Source organism: Strigops habroptila, chromosome 10 (genome assembly GCF_004027225.2).
Source record: "Strigops habroptila isolate Jane chromosome 10, bStrHab1.2.pri, whole genome shotgun sequence".
In the NCBI taxonomy this organism is placed as follows: Eukaryota; Metazoa; Chordata; class Aves; order Psittaciformes; family Psittacidae; genus Strigops; species Strigops habroptila.
In genome coordinates, this window is record NC_046359.1 from 6577538 (window position 1) to 6596531 (window position 18994).

Sequence of the window (18994 nt, forward strand, 5' to 3'; positions counted from 1 at the left end):
CTAAGCCAAGCTCTGATTAGAAGGAACGACTACGTACCTTTGGTTCCAGATTCAAACACAAGATCTGCGAACAAGATTTTTATACTTTGACACTGGATTGTACCAGACTGCTACTATGGAAAATAAAAGGATTATGAGCATCCTCTTGCCCATCTGTGCTTACAGGGCTGCTGTGCTTGTATCAATAAAATGAGTTGTACTTGCAAGATGTTAATATGTTACTCCTTTATTGGAAAGCGAATGTTCAAGGTCCATGTCATTGGCTACATCTCAGAGAGGTAAATATATTCAAAATCAAGTGGCTTAACGCAGCTTTTTAGCTATAAAGACATTTATAAACCATCTGTGACTGGAGATGAATTAACAGGTTGTGGGTAGGAAAGGGGAATAATGTTTTATTGGTAATACTTGCACAATAAGGTCACTTAATGTCACTACTGGCAACACTGTGATCAATTTTATGAGAGGCAGAATATGTGTGATTCTGAGTAAGTCCAATGTGAGGATTGCCTTTCTTAACTAACAATTTTGGTGCTGATGATATAGAAGCTTCTGTTTATTCCTGTTCTGTGAAAACTCACTTGTTTAGAGAACAACTAGATGCTAACAGTATGGATCTTGTATTGAGTGTCAGTTGTACAAATCCCTACCTGAACTTGGCACTGGTATTTATGGAGGTTCCTATATTGTTATTGTACAGGCCATAATTTCCTACTGCTGTTGACAATAGCAAAGAAACAAGAAACATGCTTTTACAACACCATAAATTGCATCTACAGACATTCAGCAGGTTGGGTAATACGATGCTGTCATATTGCTTATACTGAGTACATTCAATCTTTCCATTTAGTTTGGATGCTCTGAAAAATTTGGAATACTTACACAAAATGTCTGCTTTGCGATAAACAGATGCCTTATATAGGAAAAGAATTTCAATGTTTAGGCCACTTGGTCTAGTATTGTAAAAATAACAGTAAAAAACCCAACAAACTGTGACAGCCATTCCTTCCAAATGAAAGCTCTCTACACACTCACACACACTTAAATGGAACCAGAATATTCGTTTCACCTTCAAATACAGTCTAAAACCATAAAACTTTTCTTATAGGCTCCACTGCTGAATATGAACCTTAAAACAATAGCCTTTCTACTTTCAATCAGGTTAATATAACAGGTATTTCATTGAATGATTCACAATGGATTAAAATAACTTTAAATTACCAGAAATTATTTGTCTCATAGCACATAAGAGTAAGAGATAGAAGCCTAATGTGTGTGTCTGATTTCTGAGGATATTTTGTAAAGTTCTTCTCACCTATGCCCCCTGCTAGTCTGGCAAAGTCAAAATGTCCCTCTTAGGTATTCTGACCCATTCTCTCTCTTCCAGCATCTGTTGGAACCCATTTATCTTCTCTTTCACTTTATCACGCTTCAAACTGTGATCTTTGCCAACAAGACAGTTTCCTGAAAGAAACTTTCTCCTTCACTTTAGTGAGGGTAACGTGGCAATTTATTTCAAGAATTGTGATGCTCACCCTAATCTGAGCTATTTTACAGCCTTCCTGCTTCTATTTCCATCAGTCTACTAATAAGTTTACTAATCCATTCCCACATATCCAAAAACAGTACCCGAAATAGCTATTATCTTGGTAATTCAGATGGAATTATGACAGCTTATCCTTGACTTCCTTTAAAACCACAACATTGTCATCTAATGTATGATTTTAAAAGCATGGTCTCCACAGTATTCAATTTTGTATTTCTGGTAATAACAAGGTACAGTTGAGACAAAAATCAAGATGCTTCATAAACATGATTAGATTATTAGAAATAATAAAAAAAAAAAAGGAAATTTAGATGAAACATTTTTCTAAAGGATGTTAGAAAACTACTCAGTTTAAAATAGTGGTGATGAGCACATTAAATATGATGCTATTTTGGGCTCTACTGAAGCAATAATGCAGTATTTGAAAAATTTGTCTGCCTCAGGTTCTGAATAGACTCAAACAGGCAGAAACTCACTGATTTACAAAAGATTTATTGTTTAAAAGTCTGAAGACTTTAATATCTTACAACATTGATGTATAGTGGTGTCCATGGAGAGTACAGTAGCTGACTTGTTTGCTCATAAACAACTCCTTTACTTCAGCAAACTTGTAATGCTTATAATTTTCAAAACGAAAGCCTATAGATATAGTGAAAAATTAAAAATAGTACACTGTCTTACAAATAAAATGGAAACAACTTAAGAATTAAAGTGTATAGAAAACAGGGAAACAAACTAAGATTATGAAAGAAGTTAAAATGGCATGGCAGTAGCATTTAAAATCTATTACATATAAGATGGTAGTTCATTTTTGTTAAAGATTACTTAGACACCACAGGGACATTTGTTGAAAATGTGCCTAAGAATTATGTACCTCATTCAGCTGTATTTATTGTTCCTGAACAGTAAAATTAAACAGCACTTCAAGATCAAATATCAATCAACTGCCTGAGAGTACTTTCTCATGACAAAATTTTCATTTCAGTTTTGTTTTAGCTTCTTTAAAAAACAGCAAAAGCTAAGGCTTTTGCTTTAGCCCCATCTTTATCAAACAACAAAAATGCCAGCAGCAAACAGCTACTATGGTCTGATGGTAGCTCTTGAGTACTGAGTTCATTAGAATTCTAACTTCTGAAAGCCTGAAGTGAAGCATGAACAAAGATGTCTGGATAACCTAACTCTGCCCTCTGGAGTGTGCAGGAAGTTACCTCGCTACATCAGACAGGGACAATGGCAGAGTATTGCTACAATCGAAAGCTGAAGGCTCTCTCCATTAATTCCAGTTGTAAATACATACCTCCTTAGCTGGACAGCATATCCAAGGAAACTAGATTATTTGCGTATCATCAAGAAAAAACCCCAAACTTCAGCCTTCACTACTAATTGATACCACAGGATCATGGGAGGCTGAGCAGTCCTGGCAGAGGCTGGAAGACACCTCTGGAGATAATTTAGTTCAGTTCCATTGCTAAAATGCAGGGTCGGCTAGGGCAGGTTGCTCATGGCCACGTCCAGGTGGGTTTTGACTATCTCCAAGGATGAAGACTCCAAAATCTCTCTGGGCAACCTGTTCCAGTATTCAATATCCTGAGAGTAAAAATAAAAAACCCTAACAAATCCCAAACCAAGCAACGCCCACCCTCCAAATCACCTTTTCTAATGCTTAAATTTATTTCCTATTTTTCAGGTTTTGCCCATTTCCTCTTGTCTTGTCACTGGATGTCACTGAAAAGAGTTTGACTTCATTTTCTTTACCTCCTTGCCCCTTATCCCAGTATTTACATGCTGTGAGGCTTTGGTGTAAAGCAGATTCAGAATGTTAGCTTGCTGGACTACAGAGAGTCAGTTCTAACTGGTGCCAGCTGGATTTTTCTTAGGTACAATCACAAGTTTCGAAGTACCTTGACAAAATACATGAATTTTTGCATACTTAGGAAACGTGACCTTTAAACACACACTGGTTCTCACTTTCAACAAGAGCTGAGCTGACAAGACTGCAATGTAATAAATGGCAATTCAAAAACAAAGAAACAAGAAAAACTTTGAGCAAATAAACTTCTCAGATTCAACTGTTCAGCCAAAAATTATTATTTGCTGTAACTTTCAAATAAATTTGTCTCAAAGGAAATTTTGTTTAATTCAAGTGTTCCCATAACATATAACTTTTTCTCAGTATTTCAGTTACTATCACAAAGAACTGACAAAAGTATAATAGCATAATGGGTATTTATGCCTTTTATGCCAACTTTGCAAGTCTAGGGAAAGTAGCTCTTCCTTCAGTGTCTTCTATTTCTATGAATATCGTTGTGAAACCATAGCAGAACTACAGTCAAAATGGGAGTTTTTCTTAAGGATAAATATTATATAATTTATTAAGAGTATTTTTCCTTGTACTCTGGGCCTCATATAATGGATGACAAGCCAATGAAACATGTGCTGCTGCTAAAAGGAGTGATGCTCAGGACGGTCCATTTAAACCATAAGGCTCACTGTAACCTGCGAATTACCTACCATGTCCCATGGTCTGGGCATCAGTTTCCTAAAACAGCCAAAAGTTTTTGAACCTTAAGATCAAACAAAGGCAAGATCTTGAAAAATAAAACATATTTCAATTCTCAAGGACAAGGCAAGCATATGCATAAAAATTTTAAAAACTGAGAAGCTACTTCAATTATCCACGAAAGTCTTTGGTCGGTTATAAAAGATGACCAAAAGGCAGAGGAAGAAAATAAGGCTGGACACCTTATTTCAGTCAGTCCTTTCAGTATCCTTCCTCATTGCTGAGGACAAAGGACTCCTGTTCATTGCTCAAAAATTTAGCCGATTTCACTCAATCACAAAGCAATTAAGGATTCATGGAAAAAGTAGGAAAAAAATATTTTCTGTGATTATCTAAAGTTACTGTAAGAGTGTATATCCCTCAGCGAATAAAATTATCAAATACAGAATGCAATACTTACATTGAGAACTCAAAAGCATTTCATTACTCAAGAAATTAAAAGCAGGGATGACTGCATGTCCCTTTCCCGTGACACTCAAAATTTCTTGCTCATTATCTAGGACTTGTAGTTTAATGAACACATCTGATTTAGAGGTTTGTACCTGCACCGTAGCAATATGTGATGCTGCGGCTTTTACTGAATACCTGAAGAGGAAGAAAAAAATTATAGCAATATAACCAGCTATCCAACCATGCCAGAACATTAGGAAAGTGCCTAAATGTTGTGCTGACCTGGAAGTAACAATTAAAATTGAGTTTGTAGTCAATTGCTTTCCCACAATCTGGTAGGCTAAACTTCCTGTAGAAGAGTGCACTGAATCTATGATCAAAGTAAGTGATGCTGCAAAAAATAGGGTGGTCTTGCCATTTCTTTTTTCACTGCCTTATCTAATGACCACATATATATTTTCCCTCCTCCTGTACTACTATTTGTTGCAAAACATGGTTAGCCAGATAGGGAACTGTTTCAATTAAATAATTCATTAATTAGAAATATTGGTACAAATTGTCAGGAGTCAAGGGAAAATATTCTAGAATTAACCTTCAAAATATATACGTGTAATCAGCTCCAAGCATGAGGCCTGTTCTAGTGCAGTGTGTAGTCCTTTGTGTAAAAGTCTAAGTATAGCGATTTAGTCAGGGTCAGTTCTGAACTCAAGCTCAGCAATAATAAACTTTTAATAAACTTTAATAAACTAAAAAAGGATTAATAAAAATTAAATCATCACATTTTTATTAAATATGTTCTCCTAAAAGAATCGGCATGCTAAAATAAGATCTATATGATTTTTTCTGCCAACGCTGCAAGATGGAAATTGGTCTGATATATCAGAAAAGAAAGTGTTGTATTTCTGTATTATTTAAAGCTTTATCTGAATACCTAAAAAAAAAAAATAAAATAAAATCAAACTTCATGTTTCCTCCGCACCTGCAAAATCTTGATTTTAATACATTTAATCCCCCAAAGTACTAAGGAATTTCAAGCAATTGAAATATGGATAAGATTTCAAGATTGAGGTTAGAGAAATGCAAAATACTGTTATTATGATTTTAAAGTTACAGTCTGTATACTTCATATCTGTTCTTCATTAAGCAGTGGTAATATTTCAGAAAATATGAATTGTTAGATTTCATATTGCACATTGATGGCTCCAAAAATTCAGATATTTGCCTTAATATCCTCCCCCTCTAAGAAAAAGAACATACTTTTCTGTCACGCATAGTCCATTTAAAAAGCAGAATTTAATTATTCTTCTCTCAGTATTTACCTGAACATTATGTGCTTGTCATTGGGTATGTAATACTCTTTAATTTCTTTAATAGAATAGACATTATATACAGCTTCACGAGAGAGAAATGGGAGTGGACTATGAGAACCAATAAGCCGGAGCCTCCATCTTCCAGCTGCCACAGGTAGGTCACCAGTACGTGCTTCAGCCATAAATGTGTATCCTTTCTGAAAGGAGGAAACAAGTCATTTTTACTTGGAAATAACACTACTCAAAATGCACTCCATGACTACATGCAACACACTTTCTGTCCATGTTACACTTACGAATATAACAAGCAAGAATCTCATCATTCTATTATAGTCTAACTTATGAAACATCTCTTATTACAGGAATTCACATTTGGCAAAAAATTACATAGCAAGTCAAATCCAATCTCACCTAACTTCAAAGCTGGCAAGTATTTTTAAGGGCAGGTACAATAAAACTCTTGAGGTCACTTTCTAACCAAATTATTTGATGATTCTAAGCAGTTTAATAGTATCTAATTTAACAAATATTAATGAGTTCTTAATCTTTTATTTAAGACTGTGCAGTACTCTAATCTGAAAAGTCTTCTTGTAACATGACTGAAGTTCAGTAAAACATATTTATTCAATAAATATTTTCTTGCTTTCTATATCGTACGACTCTGTAAATAACTCCCAAATAAAACATCTATACATCTCTGGCCTCTGTAATATTACCATTCTTTGTCTTGTAAAACCATTAGCAATAATACCAATCAAATTCTTTTCATTTGTTACAAAATGTTTTTTCTCTCTTGATATCTGATCAAAACTGTATGTCTGGTGATGGTAGTAGTAGCCGTAGCAATAATAGTAGCAGTAGAAAGAGTAAAAGACTGCACAAGTGAGGAACTTCCACTCCAAGCTCTGAGACAACCACATCAATCCTATACTATTGCTGGGAAACAACTAGCCTGCATGCCAGATGTAAGAAAGATGTGTATTATAATGTGTTGATGTATTTGAAAACTGCACAACAATTTTGAGATTATAGATACTTTTAACTGCAAAGGTGACCACAGCTGAAGATAATATTTTGGCAATTCAAGCACAAGACAGCCAGCAAAAGCTAGCAATCCTCGCATATATGAAAGAAAATTAGTAAAGACAAAACATAAACATGAAAATTACTGCCCCTTCATGCTGTAGGCAGTGTGAAATTATGGGTGAATTTAGAAATTTAGAGATCAGATTAATTCTGTGTTCAAATCCGAGGTTAAATTAACATTGCCTCTACTTTTAACAATGTCATTGTAGGTACAGTATTAAATACCAGGATATTAATCTTACTTTTATGAAGATGTTCATTTAAGAAAAAATATCTGTATTATTTTAAAAAATCAAATAAATTAATTAAAAATGCAACACAATTAATAACCCTGATGCAGATTTGTCTGCTCTTTACGAATCCCAAGAAAAGGAATATGGGGAACCAGAATACAATTATAAGGGTTTCAAAATTTTATTTTATTTTGTATTTGAAGAAAGAAGGCAATGTATTTCATTACTTGAAAGGCAGGGGCAGGAAAAAGGGATATGACAAGTGCAATACCAGTTGCAATGTAACAGGGGAACTCAAGATTAAGTCCCTTCTTCAAATTCTTAAAGTTAGCCATACTACCTTGCTATTTCAAACATTAAAATTTCATGTTCCACCAAGAAATAGTCCAGATGAAAATTCTTTGAAAGGTTTTCTCTTGGCAGTCTTCTGCTAAATTTCAGTTAAAAGAAATCAGTATTTACCAGTAAAAAAGCTTTGTTGAAAAAAAATTTTAATAAATATGGTTGTGATTTCAGGACTACCCAATAATGCAGGGTTGTGACTTCTGGACTACTGAAAATTTAGAATGAAAGTAAAAGAAATTATTCACGATTCCAATTCATGCAATTGTAACTGCAAGGCACTTCACATCCTTTAATCACTACAAGGTAATGGCAACCATTCAGTTATGATTCAGGAGAACTCACTTATTTAAATATCTAGTTAAGCATACAGTTAGTCCCCTCTGTTCATAACAAGTACACTTGAAAACTGAAAGGAATCTCGCCAGATATTCAAATGATTTCTGACAGCAGAGCAAAGCACTTTCTGTTATATACCTGTTTATAAAGATAAGGCTACGCAATCTTAATGTTCACTACAAATACGTGGAAAAATTTTACTTAGGATAAAAAAAAAATATTTGAGTGGGCACTTTCTGAATACTATAAGGAACAAGAAAGCACAATAACTGAATTTTGCAGCTCTTAGGAACACTGAGTAACCATCAGTCACTACTATTAAGTTAGGAAATAGATCTAGAGAACGCCATCAGATTTGTTTCTTTCTTAAAAACTTTGAGAGGTTTCATTACTTAATTAGGTAAACTTGTTACAATGCACTATCTCTAGAATCGGAAAGGGTTGTTATCTAATGTACATCTTACATTAATTTTCTGGTAAAAATGATTTCCATATATCTTTCTATGACTAATCGAGACAAATAACTGATCAGTGTCCTTGTTCAAATTGACTTCTATTTTCTAGGCTAAATATGTTGTTAATGATGATTTCTTAAATTCTTATATTGTTGTTCAGCTGAAGCTTGAGGAATACTTATCTCTATCTTTCTACAGTCTGTTCAAAAGGCTTGTGAATAACAAAGAAAGAATTAAAAAAAATCAACATAACAAACAAACAAAAACCACCCCCCCCCCCAAAAAAAAAAAACAAAACGCCAAAAAAACCCAAACAACCAACCCAAAAGCACAAAACCAAAACCAAACAAAACAACTGTATCAGCGGTAACAAAAAATTACCATGGAAGAAGAAAATTTAATGCAAAAAAAAATTCAAATAATGCAGAGCAAATAGCTAGTTTCTGTCTAGATTGTAATGTCTGCAGAAAGAAGGTAGACATTATTGCTAGTGTACAGATTTTATCCTTATTGTCAGTCATTCTGAAATGAACTTTAATGTGTTCCAGGAGCATCTCTACAGCAGATTAACAATATCTGTCGATATGATTTCCTTTTAGCTCTGTTGTAAATTGCTGATACATAGTTTTGAAGCAGAACAACTAACTGGGGAAAAAAAGAAGAAAGGACTTTTTCTGTAATAATACTGACATTTAGGAATTCAAGCATACTGTATAATTTCTTGCTTTGTGTATTATATCATTGACTATTTTTACAAAATATTGTTAAAAAGAAAGGTAACAGCCAGATTAAAATAATACCACTGTATTTTGTCTTTCATAACAATTTCATACTGTCATGTCAAAGCATCAATAGAGCTTTCAACAGTTTTTGCAGATCCACTAAAACAGTGAAATATTTACAACTAGGAAAACCAAGCTAAATTCAACAGTATAAGGTTATATTCTTACTGAGAAACTCAATAGCAGTGGTTAAGAAATGTAATTAGAACAGGTAGAAAAACATAGCATACCTGCACAATTCTGTTTTAATACTCTTAAACCAAAATCACTTTTTACTGATATTAACCACATTTAATATTATAAAATTTAAGTTGTGAGTTTAGAGAATAATAACAATAACATCTGCTTTACTAGGGGTCTTCTTCAATAAAGGATAGGAATACAATAAAAAGGGCTATTATCATTAGTTAATGACAGAATGGCTGAAGCTATCATGCTGTATTCAGGAAAAAAAAAAAAGGAATGTACCAGGTGGGCTAATGCATAACAAAATAAACATTTCTAATATTAAAACCACTGTACTGCACAAAGTGTTGGTAAGATCTTATTTGGAATATTGTGTACAATTTTGATATCTTTAGCCAAGAAAGATATGTTAAATGGGAAGAGGTCTGAGAACAAATTAGTAAAATCAGGGAAATTGAAAACCTGCCTTGCAAGGCAGAACTAAACAGTTCTATCCTGCTAAGCAGGACAGATACTGATATGAAATCTGAAATAAATCTGAAGTTGTGTTTGCTCTTTCCACAACCCGTCACTTTCTTGAAAAGCAGTAAGTAGTGTTCACCACTGAGATTTGTTTTTGCATCCTGTCACTTGCCACCATTGAATTCCAAACTGAATTTTCCTGTCTGATGGAATCTACACCCCATCTCTAAGGATCCCAAATCAGTTTTGAGAGAAACCCTTCTTATTTAAGCCTATTCTACCAGCACTAGCAGTCACATTCAGCTAATACTCCCTATAAACACTGGATAAAGCAAGTTCATTCTAGTACAAAAAAAAAAAAAAGTCTGATGAAATTGAAAGTTACAAAAGAAAGACAAGAAAACTGCTCCTACAGTGTTAGACTGTAAATGATATCAATTCCTTGTCATTGACACATGAGACCGAGAAGGCTAAAATGTGAACATGTCTTCACTAAAAGGTCAAACGGTGAAGATGTGGCTAGAATAGTTAATATTAGGGGTAATATTACAGAGGTCAGAGGCAGGCCAGAAAAGAAAGAGAAGAAGTAAATGATTATACAGATAAATCAGGATTAGTTAGTCTGGTGAACTTCTGAACTGTATGAAGGATAATTAATTAACAGATTAAACCAATCACAAATCTCTTACATTATGTTTGATATCTGATGGAGGACAGGGAAGGTACAGAACTGCAATGCTGTATTTTTTTAGATGGACAAAGCTGTCTAGAAAATTATCAGTCAGGATAGGTCCAATGGCTGAAAACATCATGAAATAACTAATAAAATGAACTCCTTGCAACCCCTTCACCATAGCAAAAAGACTGAAAAAGCAAGTCCTATCAAACCAATCAAGCTTCCGTCTGTAGGAAAGCACACTATAGGAAAGAAGGAGACACCGGACACTGTCTCTTTGATCATTCTTCCAAGCCTATGGAAATGATGTCATAATGAACAAACTAGGGTAGCTGTTGGACATCACATCCAGAAAACACATATTCAAGGCTCCTTTTGGAATAACAGGATGCAGTCAGTGAGATTTCAAAGATCTAACCTGATTCCATTCAACATTTTTATTAATAATGTGGATGGTGGAATGGTGAACAGAGATGTTTAATTAGCCAATACCACAAACTAAGGAGGATTGTAACTTTAGATAAGGGAAGATAAGAATTCAAGATTATTTTAAACTAGGGAAATGGTCTGAAAAAAACAGCATTAAAATCAGTGGTGAAATACACTATATTTAGTCAAGAATAATAAACTACAGGGTTCAGTTCTTCAGGAAAGCACCAGCGTTACATGACCCAATGATGGTGGTGTACAATAGGGCAAGCATCACAGTTGGATATATCAGCAGAAGTAAAGCCCAAAGACATGTAAACTTATCATTCCTTACTCATTTGTATGGCCACAAGTTAATCCCTGGTGCAAAGTTTACCGTGCTCAGTGTTGGCTGTGATAAACAAGAAAAAAACAACAGCAACTGGAAAGAGTCCAGAGGAGGGAGTAATCAAGAGTGTAGAATACATAACTTGCAAGGAAAGACTCAGAAAACTGTCTTCTTTAGTCTAAACATAAAAAGGCAGGAGGACGGGAAGCTGTGATAACACTTTAAAAATACAGTTATTTTTTTAAAAGCAAACTACACTAATGCTTCTGAGGTAACATACAGGCTTTGAGGGGGAGCATATCTATACTGCAATTAAGAAGCACAGCACAGGCAAGTTGGATGATATTTTTCCATTTAGCACTAGTAAAAAACATCAAAGAAAATTAAGACTATTCCTTCACTGTAAAAGGTTTAGGACAGATGCAGATCAGTGATAGTCTCTGTTCAAACTTGCTAAAAAGTAAGGGCCACTTCTAAGTAGAACATTATGATATAGCTAAAAATGTCCACAGAATTTGGGCAATTGTTATTATTTTTAAAATTATACTTTTCACAACGACTCTTTGCATTTACCTTATTTTTGGGATAAACACAAGGAGCCACTTTGAAAAAGACATGGGGCATTTCCTCCAGTGTGTCATTATCAACAACATGAAGTCTACAGGAAGGGATAGCGGTATACACCTTTGGCACTATAAGCATGTCTTCTGGAACAAAAAATATTTCTCTAAAAAAAAAAAAAAAAAAAAATTATAATTATTTCACAAATAAAATTACTTGTGTAGTGTAACACACAAAAAAAGCATATATTAGAAACAGACTTCTGTAAAATCACATTTTTGAAGCAGGTTAGTGAAAAAACACAGTGTGTCACTACTACTACCTCATAAGAGTTATATAGGACTGTATGAAACTCACCTAAAGAGCATAAACCATGTATTTGGTGGCTGATCAGCATACGATCCATTATAGTCAGCAAAAGACATCTTACACCATTCATCTTCAAAACAAGGAAACTTTTCAATTGACTTACAGTTTCTTTTAAACATTTCTCTGGAAAGCATAAATCAAGGTAAATATTTGAATCTAATCAGGAGGGCATATATATTTTAACTTTAATTTATGCTAATAATGAAGAACACTGCTTTGTGCCTGAATGCAAAACAATGATATAAAATGTGTTACTAAAATTCCTCTAGTAGCTGTTCACTCTCAAAAAGTAGTAACTCAGGCAGGAATCAGCTCTTCAAGAGGTAATGGCTCATAATGGCCAGTACTTAAAATATTTCTATTAGCCAGTCTATCCATGAGTACAACTGCTTTGAATAGCCCAAAATATTATGGCTTCTACAAAACTTTACTTTCCTTCTTTTTTAAGTTATTTAATAAATATCAGTTAGAACTTCCATTTCTTGATACTAAACTGTCAACTTAAAGCTGTGGCATCATTAGGAGATAAAAAACCCTTTATTTAATTTTAAAATTGTTCTGAACAAGAAAGGAATAAAACCAAACCCAAATAAATTTAGAATGGAATGAAAGACATTCTTTTCACACAGGAAGGAACCTAAGACTGTAAATCCAGAAGTTATTTGTAAGGCAAATGAGCTCACAGGTGTTATGAAGTTCTGCAAAGTTAGAGCTAACCCCACTGGCACCTGACACCATGAATTTTTATTTATCATATGCAGTATCAAAAATTAATGTTTCTCTGGACAAAGCAATGTGAAGATCAGCTACAGTATTTACCGGCATGTGAACAGGTTGCCGGGTGAAGGGCAGAAGACGGATAACAGGTCTCACTCCATCTTTTGTCTCTTTCCAGTGATTTTCTCTCGACATTATGAGAAAATATTCCTACACAGAGGTGAAGGGAAGAATATCCTTCTCCCTGCCATTCCTTCTGTTTTGCATTAATCTTTAACTACCTGATTTCTGCACAAAGTAAACTATATATTTTTTGCTATCTTTTAATTGCTCTAATTCAAAGTTTGGTTTATACGGTTTATGTAAAAGAGATAGTTTAAAGAAACCTCACAACTGTCGTCTGTGTCAAGTATGAACGTATTCAAATTGTTCTACTGCAAAAGTTTTATCCACAAATTTGGACAATGCTACTCTGATGTTCTTTTATTCCTATATAGTGATTGGAATTACAGAAACAATCTCCACATTCATGTTTTTAGCAATGGTAATAGCTGACCTTGACATTTAATTAAGGAGTCACAGAGCGGATGCAAGCACTGCCAGAAGTAATTTAAAGCACAACAGTTTGAAATCTTAAGACAGGAAGCCTGGTAAAGATTCCTTCCACTACTGATAAAGAGCACACAGAAAAAGCCCCTCAGAAACCTCACATTTTTAATTCATTGAAAATGATATTGGGAAAAACATAGATGAGCTTACATGGGATGCATAGTGAGAAAGAGGTGGCAACCCCAGCACAAAAGGAGGTTTTGGGACATTTTAAACTGGTGTCTGTGTTGTAAAATGGTACTGCTTCTGGCATCCAGGAAGTCTGGGGTTAGAAAACGGGAAACTTTTCCCCTAATACTGAACTTCCAGAATTCCTGCATGTGACTGTATTGGCCAAGGCTTGTTATATCAAATGTAAGTTTGCAGTTAAAAATGAAAATCACATTAGCATGATTTTAGCACCGAAATGTATCCCCAGGGGCAATGCCTCGGAATCAGACCCATAAGTTTAAAAGTCTGAAGGTAGACTAAAAACTGCACCTGATCTTTGTTGATTTAAAGATGCTACAGATCTAAACCTGAGGTGGAATATTTGGAACAAGGCTGTGGTTGCAAAGTCCTGATCCCATTAACATATAAAGGTTTTACAGGATTAGAAACACTAAAAAGTGAAATAAAAGTACACCCCATATGAGTGTTCCTGAAATTGCTGGTTATAAGGGGTCAGGATTTATACCCACAGCCAGTAATTATTGCCAGTTCTCACTCCTCACCCCTGGCAGAACTAATCACAGAATCATAGAATAGTTAGGGTTGGAAAGGACCTTAAGATCATATAGTTCCAACCCCCCTGCCATGGGCAGGGACACCTCGCACTAAACCATGTCACCCAAGGCTCTGTCCAACCTGGCCTTGAACACTGCCAGGGATGGAGCATCCACAACTTCCTTGGACAACCCATTCCCAGTGCCTCACCACCCTCACTGTAAAGAACTTCTTCCTTATATCTAATCTAAACTTCCCCTGTTTAAGTTTGAAGCCATTACCCCTTGTCCTACCACTACAGTCCCTAAGGAAGAGTCCCTCCCCAGCATCCTTATAGACCCCCTTCAGACACTGGAAGGCTGCTATGAGGTTTCCACGCAGCCTTCTCTTCTCCAGGCTGAACAGCCCCAACTCTCTCAGCCTGTCTTCATACGGGAGGTGCTCCAGCCCCCTTATCACTCCCGTGGCCCTCCTCTGGACTTGCTCCAACAGCTCCATGTCCTTTTTATGTTGAGGACACCAGAACTGTATGCAGTACTCCAAGTGAGGTCTCACAAGAGCAGAGTAGAGGGGCAGGATCACCTCTTTCAACCTGCTGGTCACGCTCCTTTTGATGCAGCCCAGGATACGGTTGGCTTTCTGGGCTGCAAGCGCACACTGAAGCCAGCTCAAGTTCAGTTTCTCATCAGTCAACACCCCCAAGTCCTTCTCTGCAGGGCTGCGCTGAATCTCTTCTCCACCCAACCTGTAGCTGCGCCTGGGATTGCCCTGACCCAGGTGTAGGACCTCGCACTTGGCTTGGTTAAACTTCATAAGGTTGGCACCTACTGCTAGATCAGTTGTGTGACACTTGCAGAGAGATTTTTGAAGGACTTCATGAAAATACATGATTTCCCAAGTGTGTCATGCTTGCAAATGACTTAATGTTGAAATCAGAGTCACTATCTTTGCAAAAGCTGTAATTAAATACCAATGAAAGTATCTTCCTATAAATACATCTACTTTCCATCAAGCAAGAGCTACAAACAAATCTACTGATGTTATAAACTGTGGTGCAATTACATAGTATAGCTACCTCCCTCCTATTGTCAGCTAGGATTCCTTAACAGATAGCACGATTCAAAATGCTTCTTTAAATCAACTGGTTAACTGTTTAGCTAAGGAATCAGTATCAGATTTATACCTATGAAACAGCCTTCAGGCTATTAAAAAATTAAATACAGGAGAAAGGTAATAGTCTAGTTCAAGCTATAGGAAAAAGCCTGTAACACACATACCTAAAAATTAGATTTGCTATAGTTTTACTCATTTAGGCCACACAGAATAAAGCACAGGATATCTCCACTAAAAACATCTCACCCTTCCAACAGAGTTTTGTAATTTTAAAATTAGTAATGCTCTTATCATATTTGTTTTGTGAATCAGCAATTTATGGCAATTCTATGGTACTGCTTGCAATAAAATAATTTATTTAATGATTACCTTAACAACATTACAGCACACTGTTCAAAATTTAACTCAATCGCAGTCCACAGGTTTTGCAAAGTTTCTTTGACGTTAGCGTTTTCTTTGGTACCTGGAAATAATAAAATAAGTTTGAAAACAAAGTATCTAACTTTTGTATTGTTCTAAAAATACACCTGCCAAATACTTGTGAAAAATGCCACTCGTACAAGTAAATTGTCTTAATGAATCACTAGTTTTTATTTGGAATTTTACAGAAGTCTCACTGAGCTGAAAACTAATTTCTCCTTTGACAGAGGAAATGCCATTCACCATCACCTTTGTACTTTTCAGCACTCCTACAACTGCAAAAATGATGTGATCAATATTTTCTCCGATTTACAGTTTTTTCACTGTAACATGTTGTAGTGATATGACATAATCTCTGTCCTTGGAGAATATGCTGTTCAGCTCCCAGCAGCTATCATTTGCAGATACCATGAATGAGTCGGTATGTGCCTAGGCAATCTGTGTAGCTAAAAAGAAAAGAATTGGGCAACTCCAGCAGGTAATTCATCCCACCCATGTTTGATACCTCCCAGATGACAGGTTGTGTCATCTCAAGGTGTCTACTTCTATCCACACAACAAAAATGAAGGCTGGGCAACTAGTTTAGACCTGTTGTCTAACTTTTCAAGACTGAAGTTAGGAGGAATCCTTCTTTATTGCATGACACAAATAGAGGGGGAAAATTAAAAAAAAAAAAGAAAAAAGAAGGGGGGTAGAGTAATAACACTTCACTGCAATAACAAGTAAGAAAAAAATTATAGCTAATGGGGGAAAGGGAGAAAAGAATAGGCTGACTGAAAAAAAACCCAACACAAAAAAGCAGTGTTAAGATAATATCAGAATTACAGGATTAAAGGTAATAAAAATATTGAGAAACCAGAGGAAGTTAAGACAAACATAGACAATGGAAGAAAAGACTTGCGATACTCACATAGTGCTCAAATGACAAAAAGCTAAAATCTAAACTTCAAAAGAACAGCTTCTGGGCTCTGGGATTTGTAGGAATCAATACTACTAGTGAAAGTTTATGAAAGTTCCTATGTAAATAAAAATAGAAGGGCACTAGACTACTTAGCAGGAAAGCTTACGCAAGACTGGGCTACATGTGATGGTTTGGGAGAGAGGCAGCACCAGGTTTACTAATGAGGAGATGAATGTACAAAAGGTAGCTCGAAGAGATCATCTGCTGCAGGTTAAATATATAGGTGAAAGAACCCGAGCAATGACGGTAAATCAGGGAGCATCCAGAATGGGGATGGCTTACTAAAGAGGGAATGTGTATCTCACAGTTGAGCATTGATATGCTGTGAGGCTAGAAGGGAACGCTGATCTAACTTCCTGTGTAAAGAGTTCCATAACATATCGATTGTTATTTTATCATATATAAATGACTTATCCTTTCTGAATTGGATGAGTAACTGTTTGATTTTAAAGTTTTCCGTAGTACAACACAAATTTTGGGTTATTCCAATAAACACCTTATCCTTTTTAAAATTTTAGTTTAATATCTACAAAAATCTAGGGACGGGTATCTTTCTTTACTTTTTAGTAGCATATTATTCCAATAAACACCTTATCCTTTTTAAAATTTTAGTTTAATATCTACAAAAATCTAGGGACGGGTATCTTTCTTTACTTTTTAGTAGCATATGTGCCAACTAAGTAGTTAGGTTGAACCTAACCCTCTTGGTATAAGAGATCAGTGATTCAACCATAACATTACGTTGCATTTCAGTTCATTTTAACTAGATATTAATTAGTAACAAAATCTTTAGAGTAAATATTTGAATAAGGTGAAGTATGAAACATTTTTTGAAAGGCATTTTTACAGGACACACCCGGTTTTCTGCTGTTCAGTACTTTCCTAACATAGGTCCCTCTCCAGATGGCTTGAAGTTTAAGAGTTGCTGCTGCTTCTTCCGAAGTGGGAATTTGGCTCTGCCAACTACCAAGGGGATTCTTCAGACAACTCTCTGAAAGAAGGAGACGGGAATGAGCAACATCAATATAGCTGGAAGTCCCATAGCTGCCTGCAATTAAGTTAAAAAGAAAAAAAAAAAAAAAAAACCAACCACAAAACAAGAGCACTATATACCAGAAACAGAGTGGTTTCTGCATAAAAATTCCACTTATGATAAAAATATCATTTTCAAATTTTTTTTATCATGATAAAATTCGACAAAATATACTCCGTAATTACACAAAGTCAGAATGCAACTACTATGCTAATTCCAAATACCAAATCATTGAATTCTTACTTCTCTTTACAGACAGCTATTGCAGTGCATTTTTTAAAATCAGGTCTCCAAATGTAATTTCAAAACATCCTTCCAAACATGAGCTAGCAGGATTTGATACATCAAAGTCTAACTCTGAATACAGCTTAAAAGTGCTTCACAAGATTTTGTCTCTCAATCTAGTCATTTTATTAAGTAATAATTTAAACACCAGTTGTTCAAAAAATTGTATTCAACCCTTGCTAAGGAGCCATGGAATAAAGGTAAGATCTATAAAAAAGTGAGAGTTCATTCATCTGACTGTAACTTTCTGTTATCAAGGAGTTTTGGAGTGGAACAGAAATTAGTAGGTTCTGACAGGTTAGTAATGAGCTCTTTGAAGGCATCCTTGCCTAGAATTAGCATCCTGGCAGCCACCAGCAACAGAGTGTAGGGGGAGAGTGCGGAAACAGCATTATAAGAAGCCAGTGCCAGGGAGCCAGTTCGGAACTGCACAGATACAGAGATACAGAACAGGGACAGTGAGGCAGTACGAGAGGAACAAAACAGTACTCCAAAAGTAAGTACCAACAAACAAAAGGAGAAAAGTGAGAAATCTGCTGGAATAACTCAGACAACATTGCAAACAAACTAGCTTAAGAAAAGTTATTGCTGTCATCAGCCAGGAGATGACACATTTCAATCTAATCTCTTTAATTGACTTTTATTAAATGTGGCTGTGCTTCCAACCATCATTCCTCATTATTGTCTCATTTCCAAACCAGAAAGCCTCTTTAATACTTAGTGACTCTGAAATGTTACACAAGACCACTTTAACAGACAACAGATTAGAACTCAACAATATGAATGGCACAATCACTTTTATAAAACAGAAGCATATAACAACAGAATAATATAGGCTGGAGGGGACCACTGAAGGTCATCTGGTCCAATGCCACATTCAAACCAGGATCAACTTTGAGCAAGTTGCTCATGTTCTTAAGTAAATATTCAGTCCATTTTTTAATATCTCTAGAGATGTAGACACCACAAACACACTAGGCAATCTCTTGCTATTTTTGGCTAGCCTTATGGTGAAAAATGTTTCCCTAATGTCCAACTGAAATTTAACACATTCCAAGATATGTCCTGTACTGTTCATCTCTGAAAAGGGTCTGGCT

General features: G+C 35.4%; 1 protein-coding gene across 3 annotated transcripts in view; it reads right to left on the reverse strand.

Moving 5' to 3' along the window:
• ADGB (androglobin) overlaps positions 1–18994 on the reverse strand; it is a 112226-nt gene that overhangs the window by 20403 nt on the left and 72829 nt on the right. For 2 of the 3 annotated variants that reach the window (XM_030499816.1, XM_030499819.1), the window contains exons 22-27: positions 17436–17570; positions 15568–15661; positions 12043–12177; positions 11698–11851; positions 5816–6003; positions 4507–4691 (exon numbers count right to left, since the gene is read on the reverse strand). In XM_030499816.1, coding sequence (XP_030355676.1) covers positions 4507–4691; positions 5816–6003; positions 11698–11851; positions 12043–12177; positions 15568–15661; positions 17436–17570 — 891 coding nt within the window. The remainder of the gene's footprint in view (positions 1–4506; positions 4692–5815; positions 6004–11697; positions 11852–12042; positions 12178–15567; positions 15662–17435; positions 17571–18994) is intronic. The other variant, XM_030499817.1, reaches the window with a different exon arrangement.